General features: G+C 50.9%; 1 protein-coding gene across 2 annotated transcripts in view; it reads left to right on the top strand.

Annotated features, from left to right (window-relative positions):
* The window catches only part of HEATR1 (HEAT repeat containing 1), a 1,158,897-nt gene that overhangs the window by 290,318 nt on the left and 853,447 nt on the right, over positions 1-15,132 (top strand). For both annotated transcript variants that reach the window (XM_069607931.1, XM_069607932.1), the window contains exon 14: positions 9,644-9,732. In XM_069607931.1, coding sequence (XP_069464032.1) covers positions 9,644-9,732 — 89 coding nt within the window. The remainder of the gene's footprint in view (positions 1-9,643; positions 9,733-15,132) is intronic.

Below are 15,132 nucleotides of genomic sequence, written 5' to 3'. Positions count from 1 at the left end.
AAGTACATCAAGGCACAGAAGTTCCGCACGTGCTGGGACAGCTGGAGGAGGGCGATTTCCTGTCGTCGTCGGATTTGGAGGATGCGTGCTTCCACATCCCCATTCTAAAAGGACACCGAAAGGTGCTAAGGTTCGTGGTCCAAGGACGGCACTGCCAGTTCAAGGCCCTCCCGTTCGGATTGAAGTCGGCACCCAGGGTGTTCACCAAAGTGCCTTACACCGGTGGCGGCGCGGCTGCGCCTGCAGGGGATCCACGTCTACCCCTACCTGGACGACTGGCTCATCCGAGCAAGGACAAGGGAGCTCACCGTAGAACACACAGCGAAGACCTGGGATTCTCCATCAACATTCCCAAATCCCACCTGGTCCCGTCGCAAGTCGCACTGTTTCTGGGAGCCAAGCTCGACACAGTGGTGCGTCTGGCCTCGCCGTCTGAGGTAAGGACGAAGGCCATCCTGGGCAAGGTGCAGCGTCTGCTGGCCAGGGTGAGGTCCATCAAGTCCCTCCTCGGGATGATGTCCTCCTGCATATATCTCGTGCACCTGTGCAGGCTTCGGATGCGCCCTCTACAAGAGTTCCTCGACGCCCGCTGGATCCAAGCGACGGGCAGCTTCGAGGACAGGATCCCGCTCAACAAGACCTTCCGACGAGCGATCCGGTGGTGGGGCACCCGCGCTCATCTGACGGCGGGCACAGACTTTCAGACCCCATCTCACCCGATAACGGTGACGACGGATGCCTCCCTGGAAGGGTGGGGAGCGCACACTGGAGAACTCCAAGCGAGAGGCCTTTGGCTCCCGGAGGAAAAGCCGCTCCACATCAGCATCCTGGAGCTCCGTGCAGTGTTCTGGGCCCTCAGGTCCTTTCTCCCATCCCTCAAGGGCAAGGTGGTGAGTATCTTCACCGACAACACCACCACAATGTTCTACATCCGGAAGCAGGGAGGAACCAGATCCCCAGCCCTCTCCAAGGAAGCCCAGGATCTGTGGCATTGGGCCGTCGCCCAAGGGATGTTTCTGGTGCCCTTTCATCTGGCAGGGATAAAAAACACCATCGCTGACTCACTCAGCAGGGAGCTGCGCTCGTGCCACGAGTGGGAACTACGTCGGGATCAAGTGGATCCACTCTTTCGACGATGGGGAAAACCGCAGATCGACCTGTTCGCGACGGCGACGAACTCCAAGTGCCAGCAGGTTTCCCCAGCCGAGGTGCATGGGCGATGCTTTCTCGTTCCCCTTGGGCGGTCTGTTCCTATATGCATTCCCTCCGTTGCCGTTGCTGCTCCGACTCGTCAACCAGCTCAAGAGGTCCCGGTGCAGGATGATCCTTGTCGCACCGGCGTGGCCGAGGCAGATCTGGTTCCCGCACCTTCTGGACTTGTCAGCGTCCCCACCAGTCAAGCTGCCGACGGACGTGGATCTTCTCTCCAGAGAAGGAGGCGCCATGCTTCATCACGACCCGGAGTCGCTGAACTTGCAGGCCTGGCTCGTGCAGTACTAGAGTTTAGAGGGTACGATATCCCGGGTGACTGCAGAGAGGTTCTTGCAAAGGCCATGGCGTCCTCAACTCTCAAGTGCTACGGACATAAGTGGAAGAGGTTCTCTGTCTGGTGCCGTGCACAGAAGATTAACCCTCTGCGGATTACGGCCCCTCAAGTACTGCCGTACCTACTGTCGCTGGCCAAGGCTGGACTAGCTCACGCTTCCATCAAGATACATCTGGCTGCGATCTCCCGATACGCCAGAACTACGGGACGGGCGTCCTTGTGGTCGCATCGCCTGGTGAAGGAATTTATGAAGGGACTGTTCCGATTGTTCCCACCGGTGAAGGCCTCTGCCCCGGCGTGGGAGCTCAACGTGGTGCTGACCAGGCTCATGGGGCACCATTCGAGCCCCTGCATTCGGCACCGTTAAAGTTCCTGTCGTGGAAGACTGCGTTTCTTGTGGCCATCACCTCCGCATGACGAGTGGGAGCGATCCAGGCCCTATCCTGCAAGCCTCGATACTTGACTTTTCACGACGCGAGGGTGGTGCTGAGGACACACCCCTCCTTTATGCCCAAGGTGACGTCGGACTTCCACCTCAACGAGCCCTTGGTGTTACCTGTTTTCTTTCCGTCGCCTTCGTCGCCGGCCGAGACGACTTTGCACTCGCTGGATGTGGCTAGAGCGCTGAAGTTCTATGTGGACCGCACAAAGAGTTTTCGGAAGACATCACAGCTATTTGTGAACTTTGGACCTGTGAACCAAGGGAAGGCTCTCTCGAAGGCTTCCATTTCCAGATGGCTCTCCGGCTGCATCATGCTCTCATCAGTTGGCAAACCGACCGTTGCCCGGCTGTCCGAGAGCCCATTTGACCAGAGCTATCGCTGCTACCACAGCGTTCTTGTCTGGTGTGCCCCTGCTGGACATCTGCAGGGCTGCTACGTGGAGGTCGACGCACACCTTCACGAGATTCTACTGCGTTGACTGGGATTCCAGGGTCGGCCAAGCAGTGCTGCGCAACCTGTGCGCCTAAGGTGAGCCTGGTGAGAAGGTAAGAATTGCTTAATGTTGAGTTTTGATGTAATGCTTAATGTTGAGCCTTTGCCACCTCCCGTGGTTGTGCGTGTCTGTACTGCTATGTATTCTTATATTCATGAGCATGTGAATCCAAGCCAGACCCCATGCTGGAGAAGGAACAAGTTACTTACCTGTAACTGTTGTTCTCCAGCATGGGTCTGGCATGGATTCACATGCGAACCCTCCCTCCTACCCCTCCACGGCTCTTCACTTGGTCATACTGCCACTTTACGTGCTACCAAATGTGAGAATGGCTGCCAGAGGCGGGGCTTAGGGAGAGGGGAGTCATTGGCTGGGGGCAGTATGACCCAGAGACCAGTGATTGGTTACTACTGAGAAAGACAGATCAGAAACGATACTGCCAGACCCATGCTGGAGAACAACAGTTACAGGTAAGTAACTTGTTTTTTTTTTTTTATATATATATATATATATATTTTTGATGTTTGTTAATCTGCTTAGAATCACATGCTGTGCATAGGTCCGACATCCAGTGGTCACTGCGGAGTATTGCATTTTGTTTTTCGTAGTCGAAAAGGGGACGTCGACAAGGCGTGTCTGAAACACTATCCCTATAGTGACGTGCATTGTACCCACAATCCCTCACGCGTCGAGGTCCCTCAGATTGTTTTTTTCCGCCCAGCTTCTGGTCGCCTTCACGCGGAGCTCCTCGAGAGACATTGCAACTCGACCTTCGGTCGTTTTTTTATAATAATATTAATAAACACTCCCTCGACGCAGTTGTAGCTGTTCTCCGCCGAGCAAAATCTTCGACGGAGGGTCGAGTGGAGGAAATCCTTCGGCGCTGCCGAACACGTGGCCTGGCCTCGCAGGCCATATACAGTAGGGAGAGTGGGGTCGTGGGACATCTCTGGGTCTTTCTGAGAATGCCTTTCCCTTTCCCTTTCCCCTTCCTTTCCCTTGGGGTGTTTATCGCGATTTATTGCCTCGGCTATGGAGAGGACACCCTTTAGGTTTTGCCCGCTTTGCAAGGGCAAATTTACTTGGAAGGACAAGCATTCACGGTGTAACCGCTGCTTGCCCCTCGATCACAAGGAGGAAGGTTGCGCGGCTTGTCGGCTTCTTAAGCCTAAAACTCTAAAAGACCGTAGGGTTAAAAGGTGGGCGGCCTACGCGATGTCGAAGGCCGAAGGTTCACCCGCCGCTGCTACCACCGACGGTGACGAGGAACGCGATAACACGACCTCCGCTACGGAAGTCGAAACACCCTCTAAGGAGCGCTTGCGCGCTTCGTCGTCTGTCCCCGGCCCCGACGGGCTCGGCTCACGCCCTGCTTATGGGGATGAACACCCCGGCGACACTGATGCACACAAAGACACACATAAGCACACAACCCACGGCCCTTCTTCGTCTAAGACGAAAAGAGCTTCGGCGCCCAAGGAGACGCAGGTTCCACCGGCGGACTCCTCGGACCGTTCGGGTTCGAAGCCCCTCTCGCAACCGCAGCCGCGACCAGCGACTGGGCTTTCGGCGAATAAGGGCGCCGCCCCCAAACCATCGGCCGGCGCGCATCAACAGAAGGCGCAGACCGCCGTAGAGCGTTCGACACCCATAGCGTCGAAAACACAAGCTTCCGCTGACAAACGAGTCGCCGACAAACAAGTCGCCGATAGCTTGGCAAGGATCGCTGTAGCCGACGCCCAGAAGCGTACGCCGAAGAACACGTCGAGCGCTACGCGTAAGTCCAAAGACACGCCGAAAGAGCCCGAAGAAAGGCAGGGACTACCCTCTTCAATCGGGGGGTCACCCGGCACACCTGAAGGTTTTTCGGAGGGCAACGGGACACTTTCCTCGACGCTTTGGGAGAGGTCGAGTAATTTCCAGTTAAAGGACTCTTTTTTTTTTTTTCCCCCGCCAGACCGCTCTGGGGTACCCCATGAAACCATGGAAAGACTCCACCTCTGTATGGAGAGGATGGAAAACTTTGAGTACCCAGACCTCTCTAACTCACAAGAGGACTAGAGAAGGCTCTCAGGAAGACCCCAGGGCCAAAAATCCGAGGCTAGTCGATCCCCAGCAGGACACAGCCTCAGACTTCCATAAGGTATACGACCTCACTGGGGAGGAACAATACTTGGAGGAAGAAGATGAATTCATGGACAATGAAGAAGGACAGTGCCAGGAGGAGTGTCTGGAAGACAGCCTAGACATTATAGAAGAAGGCTTCGGAGAAAACCCAGAAGAAGGACCTTCGCACCCCTGGCAATCCCCATCAGTATATTCCGACACTGATGTCCTAAACCTAACTCCTCCGGACATTTCTCCGGTTAGGAACACGTCTCCAATCGACGATCAGCCCACTTTCAATGCACTGTTGCGCAGAGCTGCAGCGCATTTCGAACTGGACACTGGGGAGCTCTCTCCAGAATTGGACTTTGTAGAAAGAGTTATTAAAGAGAAACCCCCGGTCAGCCAGACCATTCCCCTCCTCGCTTCAGTGAAGAAAAGAATTATCCCTTCGCTGTCCACTCCCGCATTGATCAGAGGGGTCAATCCGAGAATTGAAAAACTTTTCACTCCTTCACCCTCAGACCCGCTCTACATTAGGGGACATTCCATACCGGATTCCCTAGTCGTATCTAATACTAGAAAGAGGGCAGGGGTACCACTTTCCACCAGTGAGGCACCCCCTGACAAGGAGGGCAAGAGGCTATTTGCCCTTGCAAAGAGAGTAACTTCCTCGGCTGCCTTCTCCGCAAGAATTGCGAACAACAATTCCTTGCTTGCTAGCTACGCAGACGCGCAGTGGTCCAAACTGCGCAAGGACGCCGAGGAAGCACCGGAGCCTTTACGTACACGCCTACTTTCAACTATTGGCGAAGGAACCAAGGTGAACCAGAGCATTGTAAAAAACTCTCTGGACGCGGCAGAAACAGCGGGACGTTCCCTAGTGCAGGGAATACTCCTAAAACGCCATGTATGGCTGCGCAACTCAGGCTTTAAACCGGAGACACAGGCGTCTTTGATAAGTAAACCTGTCGAAGACTCTAACCTCTTCGGAAAAGCGGTGGATGAAGCTCTAGAGATGGCTTAAAAAGAGTTCGATACTATCAAGACTCTTGACCAGATCTCTAGGCCCACTACCAGACGCGGCTATGGCAACAAACGCTTTTTTCGTGGCCAACGCCAGCAACAACAACAAAGTCAACATCAACAATACCCTGCCACCAATTACCAGACCAATAGTGGGCAGTACAGCCAAAGAGGCCAACGCCGGGGTAAGGGGAGAGGTCGGGGATCCACCCCCAGAGGCTCCCAAGCCCCCAACAACTCCAAGTGACGCGAAGATTCGCGTCCCCTCCCATGCAGCACCGGTCGGGGGCCAGATAACATCCTTTCTTCCTGCATGGGAGGAGATAACGTCAGACCGTTGGGTACTTTCCACCGTAGCCCGCGGATACTGTATCGAATTCAACAGTTCCCCATCCTACAGACCCCCGAGGGGACGTCGCATGACACCGGAACATCTTGCCATCCTTCTCCAAGAAGTACAACAACTGCTGGAAAAAGGAGCCATAGAGGTCGTGCCTCTATCTCAGGTAACGGAAGGTATTTATTCAGTGTACTTCCTTGTACCCAAAAAGGATCTAACCATGCGCCCTGTATTAGATCTGCGCCCAGCGAACAAGTTTATCAAACCCCAAAAGTTTTGTATGGTAACCTTACAGGAAGTGATCCCACTGCTTTCTCAGGGAGATTACATGACAACATTGGACATGAAAGATGCATACTTTCATATTTTAATGTTGCCAGCGCACAGAAAATACCTAAGGTTCATGATAGAGGGCAAACGCTACCAGTTCAAAGTGTTACCCTTCGGTATAGCATCAGCACCAAGGGTATTCACGAAAGTGCTGGCAGTGGCAGCGGCCCACCTGCGCAGGTTGTCCATCCCAGTTTACCCTTACCTCGACGACTGGCTCATAACAGGGGATTCTTACGAAACATGCTTCTCCAATACCCAAAAGACGGTAGACCTTTTGTTCAAGCTGGGCTTCTCCATCAACGAAAAGAAGTCCAGTTTAGACCCCAGTCAAATCAAACAATTCCTAGGGGCTCTAATTCAAACAAGGGACGGCCTCGTCTTCCCCTCCAAAGAGAGGGTCCAAAACATGGTGTTTCAAATCCCTCAATATGTAACCGGCCGAGAGGTGACGGTACGCAAAGCAATGCGCTTGCTAGGAATGATGGCGTCCTGTATTTATTTGGTACCTCACGCGCGCCTGCGCATGCGCCCAATGCAAGAGTGGCTCAACAGCCAGTGGTGTCAGGCCAGCGGACTATGGGAGGATCTAGTGGTGGTCTCGCAGGCCTTGGTTCTCTCGCTACGGTGGTGGACAAAGGAAAACATGGGAAAAGGGAAACCCTTTGCCACACTCGCGGCGGAAGCCACTCTAACCACAGACTCATCCCTCACTGGATGGGGGGCGCACCTATCCCATCAGACTGCTCACGGAGTGTGGACTCCGAACGTAGCATCCAAACACATCAATCTACTGGAGCTACTAGCAGTGTTCAAGGCGCTAAAAGCCTTCCAGGAACACCTACAAGGCAAGACAGTAATGGTCCTTACAGACAGCACTACAGCCATGTACTACATCAACAAGCAAGGGGGCACCCACTCTCCAGGCCTGTCCAAACTGGCCCAGAATATATGGAAGTGGGCTCTCAAACAGGACATGTTCCTACTGTCACTACATGTACCCGGGGAACTCAATCTGCTGGCAGACAGACTCAGCAGAGATTTCCCCCTGCCCGGAGAGTACGAATGGCGCCTGCACGAAGACATCGTCTTCGACATCTTCACAGAATGGGGATTCCCAGAGATAGACCTGTTCGCAACCCCGGAGAACTCACAATGCCTAAGTTACGCCTCCAGGTATCCCCAGAACCAATCCAAGGGGAACGGTCTGTCGATGCTATGGTCAGGGAAATTTGTTTACGCTTTTCCCCCGACTCCCCTTCTCAACAGAGTGGTGCACAAGATGCACCAGGAACAAGTAACCATGATACTAGTGGCCCCAATGTGGGCACGACAACCATGGTTCGCTCACTTGATGGAGATGTCTCTATCTCCCCCAGTAAAACTCCCCTGCCCGTACAACATGCTGTCTCAAGACAAGGGCAGGACCCTGCACCCATGCCCCCAGAACATGAACTTAGCAGCTTGGCTCCTGAGATCATAGAGTTCGGACATCTGCAACTCCCGCAAAGATGCATGGACATCCTCGGGGAAGCCAGAAAACCGAACACTCGCCACTGCTATTCTAGCAAGTGGAAAAGATTTGTCATCTGGTGCAGGAGTAAGAGCATCAACCCTATTGACTGCTCTCCCACACATGTGGTCCTATACCTGACCCACCTATTGGATTCAGGTCTAGTGTTTAACTCCATTAAAGTCCACCTAGCGGCACTTTCTGCATACACCACTTCCCAACTCAAAGTGTCGTGGTGGAGGATCCCTGTTATCAAGGCCTTCATGGAGGGAGTAAAGAGAATACACCCCCCGATAGCTGACCCAGCTCCCGGATGGGACCTTAATGTGGTACTTACCAGACTCATGGGCTCTCCATTCGAACCCATGCACAAAGCATCTCTTAAACACCTCACTCTTAAGACTGCTTTTTAAATAGCTATCACCTCCATCAGGAGAGTAAGTGAACTTCAGGCTCTTTCTATTCTAGACCCCTTCGTTACAGTTCACAGAGATAAGGTGGTTCTACGCACTCACCCTAGGTTTGCTCCGAAATTTATTTCTAAATTCCACGTAAACCAATCTATAGAACTACCAACGTTCTTTCAAAATCCTTCCAATTTGGGAGAAAGGACTCTGCACACACTAGATGTACGCAGAGCGGTCATGTTCTACATGGAAAGAACCAGACCACTGAGGAAGACTAATCGGTTCTTCGTCTCGGTGGCAGCAGGAAGAGAAGGAGATGCGGTTTCAAAGTCCACTATTTCTAGATGGATTGTTCAATGCATCACTCTCTGCTATACTCTTGCTAAGAGAGAACTGCCCTTTAGGCCAAGAGCACACTCTACTCGAGGCACGGGGGCATCCATAGCATTCATTGCAAATGTTCCCCTTGAGTCCATCTGCAAAGCGGCTACCTGGAGTTCTGTGCACACCTTTACAAAACACTACTGTCTAGATACACACTCTAGATCTGACTCCCAGGTGGGGCAGGCAGTATTACGACACCTTTTCTCTACTGTTCCTTCTCATAACCCACCGCCAACTCCGGGTACTGCTTGCTAGTCTATGCACAGCATGTGATTCTAAGCAGATTAACAAACATCAGAAGAGAATGCATTACTTACCGTAAAAGCATTTCTGATGGTTGTATCTGCTTAGATTCACATGCGCCCACCCTTCCTCCCCGCTCGGATGGAAGGAACATAGACTTCCTTTATATATCTCTCTCTCTTTTCTGTACTCACTCACGTCTAGAAGGCTCCCTCAGGGCAGAAAAATACAAACAGAGGGACCTCGACGCGTGAGGGATTGTGGGGACAATGCACGTCACTATAGGGATAGTGTTTCAGACACGACTTGTCGACGTCCCCTTTTCGACTACGAAAAACAAAATGCAATACTCCGCAGTGACCACTGGATGTCGGACCTATGCACAGCATGTGAATCTAAGCAGATACAACCATCAGAAATGCTTTTACGGTAAGTAATGCATTCTCATATATATATATATATATTATATATATTGACCCCTGTGAACCCTCCTACTTGCATTATATACCATTATCCCCCCCCCATGTATAAGTAGTGTAAAGGGGGTTGAAATAAAAAAATAGTCGAAGGTTTCGGAGGTTGCAGTGATGGGGGCGCAGTAATGGTATAATTCCAGCTTGACTGCTCTGCCACTCTAACCACCTTGGATAGTGTAGGCCTATATTAGAAGTTGGGGCCCTGACATTGAGAGATGTCTTATAGAGTCCAACCCAACCCTAATTGGACTTTAGAAAAACACACTAACATGTATTTTACCCTGACTGTAGGTTTTGCTAAACAAATTACTGCATTTTGCCTTATTTTATTTGAAGGTATTTTCTCCGAAGATTGACCCCGAAGACAAAGTTTCTAGTCTGCTGAATCTGTTTCGGAAGGTGGATCTTTCACGTGATGGACCATGGTATGTTTCATTTGCTCACATTTGCGGTCTTGGTGTAAGGGAGATTTTCCCAAATATCTCTGATGGGGAATTGGGAAGAACAACCTGTAATGCATTGTTTCCTTGAGTGATTTCTGACTCTCACAGTGGTAGCTGGCAGAGCAATCGGGTTTTACTCTTAGGAAGGAAGAGGGCTGGTATTAAGGTACAGCTATCACACATATAAGCAAACAATAAAGGGAGGTCCGCACAGAGTATTACTGAATATCTACTCTGTACATGAATAAGATAGTGCTTTAAAGCAACATCAATAATAGAGGTAAATAATTTTAAATTAGTCAATGAGCGTCAACAATTGTCTCTTAGACTTAAGGCATCAATCTAAACCAGTATGCTGCACAATATTGTAAGTAGATATTAACATTTTATACAAATATAGAAAGTCTGCCCAAAGGAAATAAATTCACAGTAAATGGGTAGCTTCTGATTATAGGCAAAAAGCAGCTGGTAGTTGCCATGTCTAGTTGGAGCAGCAGAGGATGCAACCTTTGGGCTGGTGATGACAAGGGACCCCACCACTGGTGGTCCAGACCACAAGTCGACAAACAACAAGCTCTTGAGGAAAGATTGTAGAGGGCACCACAAGAGTCAGGTTTCTAATGGCTGCAAAGGTGGTGGAGAAGGAATTTAAAGACCCAAGGGCTACGAACAAGGGTGTTGAAATGTAAAGAAATAATTTCAGATGACATAAGTGCATAGGTGAGCTGAAACGTGTGTTGTACTGGAGGTCACAGGTCAGCTTACAGGGAAGGGGACTGCGCCTAAATCCCCTTTGTAAGGGAGAATTCTCATTTCTGTAATTCCCTTCAACCTTGGAGACCCCCAGCTCTTTTGCTGGACTTAAGACTTTTTTATCTTAACCTTGGAGTGAGTGAGACCTTTTTCTCACAATCTCATGCTTTTCTGACCTGATTTGGATATTGAGTTTCCTTTGTTTTTGGAGTCTGACAAACTCCATAGGAATCTACTTTTTGTATGGTGACACACAGCACCTTCAGTGCAGTGTCATTGAGAAATACTTTAGATTTCTCATAAAGTTTAATTATCTTTTCTTGTGTGGACTACAGTTCCCAAGAATAGTAAAGTGAAATTGACTTTACTTACCTTTTCTCTTTGTAGGTCCAGCACACACCATTTTATGTGGAGTGCTTGGGGGTTACTTAGTAGCTCCTTATCTTACCTACTCATGTACAAGTGTTACCCTCACTACGTTAAATGGCTGGTGGCAGTGGTTTAATTTTCACTAGCATTGTGCTTTTCTACCGCAGGCTGATCCCTCAGCTGCAGTATAGCACCCATGGGTGACCATTTTGTCAAAATGGCCCTGGTCGTCTTTTTTTGCCATTTTCTGTTTGTGTGGTCTTTCTTGGGTTTTACACTGCACGCCAAGCCAGGTTTGAGCCCTTTGTTAGTTTTTCCTTTGGCAGGCTTCATTCCTGAAACCCGCCTCTGGCTCCCCTGTTTCTGGAAGGCAGGAAGTGAGGGTGGTTCCCGAAACTCCCCTGTCCTTTGTCTCTAGGAATGCCTGAATGGTTGGTACCCTGCTGTTTGAGTGACACCCTAGGCTGTGCATGAATGCGAGAAACCTGCTTAAAAGGCGAGGATTTTGGGACTAGAGGCAGAGTCGACCACTGGGAAGAACACCCGACGAAGAAACTTTGAACAAAGCTTTGTGCATCCTCCTGGACCTTCGAATTGCCAGGTGAAGCCCTGCTGCTGTGCTGAAACTCCTTTTTCTGATCGACAAGAGAAGCTCCGAAAGGACTACTTCTTGCCTTGGATTAGTGGGACCAACTAATCCCGAGACAAACTCCACTGGACCATCTTCCTCAACTGGCTGTACTTCTTTGCTGCTGCAGGAACCGAGTGCCAGGGGTCGAGAAATCCATAGTCTAGTGCAACGTCTGCAATCCGGCCAGAAGCTGCAGGAGTCTCCTAAGGACCCTCCAGAAGCAGGACGACCAGAGCTAGAGTCCCCTCCCCAGAGTGCTGTGCCCAAGGAGCAAAGGAAGCCCAGCCGGAATCCAAGATCTGCGGTGGTGCTGTTTAACGTGCGCTGAAACCGCAAAGTGCCGCTGATCTAAAAAGAGCCTGTAGCTGCTGCCGACCTACAAATTACTGCCGCAGGAGTCCTCCAGACGTCCTCCCTCTTGTCCCCACGACTGAGGCTCAGGAACTCAGGACCTGGTGGGCAGAGGTTCAGAAGGCCAGCCTAGTTTTTTGGAACAGGGTAACCTTCTGGACAAGCCAGATCACTCAAGGTAGCATTGGTGTCAGTCAAGCCTAGGTCTCAGGAGGGGTGAGGGTGACTGAAAGACCTCAATGAGCACACAGAGTAAAGGACACTACAAATCGCTCCCAGACAGGTTTGTCTATTTTAAAAAGTTTCTGATACTTGTAAATCCGCTTAGAATCACATGCTGTGCATATAGTCCGACATCCAGTGGTAACTGCAGAGTATTGCATCTTGTCTTTCGGGGACCGAAGGGGGACGTCTGCATGGGCATGTCTATAACACTATCCCCATCGTGACGTGTAGTGTACCCAAAATCCCTCACGCGCAGAGGTCCCTCAGATTATTTTTTCCACCCAGATAACTGGTTGCCCTATAGCTGAGCTCTTACAAAAGAGACATTGTTTATCTATACCGACTTGTCGGTTATTCCCTGTTAAGTCACTTTGGTCACAAGAACATCTTCAACGAAGACTGCGGTGGATTAGTCTATGGCTGTGGATTTCGGCGCCTTAGATCCGGCGGCCGGAATTTCCACGTGGTCAGGCCCTCTGCCCGAGCTGTACGGTAGGGAGAGTGGTGTCGAGCAGGCCATATTTTCGGTATGTCCTTCCTCCTTTCCCCTCTTTACCCTTTCGGTCTGGTCATCTTCCCGTTTGGCAATGGAAAGGACTCCTTTTAGATTTTGCCCTAAGTGTACGGTCAGATATCCTTCGAAGGACGAACAACACAGGACGTGCAACTCCTGTCTCCCCTTAGAGCACGTCGAAAAGCGGTGTGCGGCCTGCAAACTCCTTCGGCCAAAGACCCTTATGGAGCACTGTGTAAAGCAGTGGGCCGCGTACGGTATGTCGCGTGTGGAACTCCCTTCTGCCACCACCACACCCGCTGAGAGTGACGGGGGCACCTGGGATGGCCAAACGTCCGTTGCAGATGTTATAGACCTCGAGGCGGACACTTCTAAGTCCGCCACGCCCGTCCCTGACCCTTTAAGGCCTGACTCTGGTCTTGCTTCAGGGACAACACCCGGCGACAGGGGCGTACAAAAAGCATCACACTTGGAAAACAACCCCTACACCGTTTTCGACGTCTTCGTCGAAAAAGGTGAAAGCGCCAACAGGGCTGCTGAAAATTTCGACGGTTTCTTCGGATCGCTCAGATCCAAAGCCTTCGCCACATCCGCAGCAGCGTCTTGCGACTGGGCAACCAAAATTAAGTAAGGGTGCTACTCCTAAGATTCCACAAGTCGCAGCATGGAAATCCGACGCTGCGACGGTCCTGAAGGCCGCGGTAGGCCCAAAAACTACAACTAGGCCTTTAGTTGAAAAACTGACCGCCAGGCTCTCCAGCCCCGTGGAAGGTAATACACCTACCGTTAGACCATCGGAGCAGCTATATCATGCTGATTCGTGACTATCGAAGACCGCATCGAAAGAATTAGGGCGGCGGTGGGTCTTACCCCGGTTCCGCCTAAAATCATGGGACAAGCCGCGGAAAAATCTTCGGATGCGGTTTGGGACCCTGATTCTTACAATACGTATGAAGACCGTCAAGAGCCTCTTTCAGTCACCCTAAGAGACTCTCTTTGGCGCCGTAGGGCGGAAAACAGCATTTTTCCACCTGTAGGTCCGTCTGGGTCGTCTAAATGGACTAGAGAGAAATTTGAAGGGTGTATAGATAGGCTGGAGAAGATTATCAGTTTTTCTGATCATCCATCCCCGTAAAGGTCTGTGGTAGAGCCTAACCTCCATTTTACTTCTCATTTTCAAGAAGATCAGCCTTCTGTCCCCATCCAGCAGGAAGACAGTGTCCACATGGACATATATAGGGACTTTTATAATGAAGAAGAAGCTTCATTTTTGCAGAATTATGAGGAGGAACAGCAGGGTACCACAGACAACTGGGAAGAAACCCAGCAGAAAGGAATAGACCTATGGACATATCAAGATCAGGACACTGTTTTGTGCCTAGATTCTCCTCCGTCCTCTCCGGCTCGACAGGCCTCACCTGTAGATGACCAGAAGGCCTTCAACTGCATGTTGAAAAAAGCAGCTGAACACTTTCAAATCTCCACTCAAGAGGCCGTGCCTGAGCAGGATTTTGTAGAGGATATCCTTAAGGAGAAGCCTCCATCTAGCCAAGCCATCCCCCTCCTTCATTCTATCAAGAGAAGGTTGGCCTCCTCATTGGTATCACCAGCTCAAACTTGGGCAGTGAACCCAAGAGTGGAAACATTATTTCGCCCTTCTCCTTCCGACCCTCTATACATTAGAGGGCACGCCATCCCAGATTCGTTGGTAGTGACTACCACCCGTAAAAGGGCAGGGATACCCCTTGCCACTGGGGAAGCACCTCCGAACAAGGAATCCAAAAGACTGTATGGTCTAGGCAAACGAGTCACTTCGGCTGCCGCATACAATACGAGGATTGCTAATAATACCACACTATTAGCAAGCTATGCTGACGCTCAGTGGAACCTGCTCCAGGAAGGCCTCCAAGAGGTTCCTGAACCCGCCAAATCCAAGCTTCTCTCTATTGTTATTGAGGGAAGACAAGTTAACCAGAATGTGATCAAAAACACCCTAGACAGGGCTGAAACAGCAGGCAGGTCTCTGGCCCAAGGGACCCTACTTAAAAGACACGCTTGGCTGCTTACTTCAGATTTTAAACCAGAGACGCAAGCCTCTCTCATCAATAAGCCTGTCGAGGAATCTAACCTCTTTGGGAAAGCGTTGGATGAGGCCTTGGAAACGGCTACAAAATAGCTTGAGACTCTTAAGTCTCTGCAACAGATCACACAGAATCCTTTCCCCCAGAGAGGCAATAACTCTCGGCGGTCCTTTCGAGGGCAAGCCCGTGCTGGTCAAAACAACTATGGCACGGGGAGTTTCAACACAGGACAAACTTCGGGAAGCCCTGCATACTACCCTTCAAGGGGTCAGCGACGCAGCAAAGACAGAGGTAGAGGCACCAATCCCAGAGATGTAAGGCGCTCTATAAATAAATAGATCAATCAATCACCATATCCAGGTCCTGTCCCATGTCACCCCGGTCGGGGGGGCGATTAACATCTTTCCTCATGACATGGGAGGGGATAACTTCAGACCAGTGGGTCATAAAGACGGTCG

The sequence above is a fragment of the Ambystoma mexicanum genome, chromosome 4q (assembly GCF_040938575.1).
Source record: "Ambystoma mexicanum isolate Mex_15411 chromosome 4q, UKY_AmexF1_1, whole genome shotgun sequence".
In the NCBI taxonomy this organism is placed as follows: Eukaryota; Metazoa; Chordata; class Amphibia; order Caudata; family Ambystomatidae; genus Ambystoma; species Ambystoma mexicanum.
The sequence above is the reverse complement of the archived record's forward strand: the minus strand, read 5'-3'. Positions and strand labels throughout refer to the sequence as shown.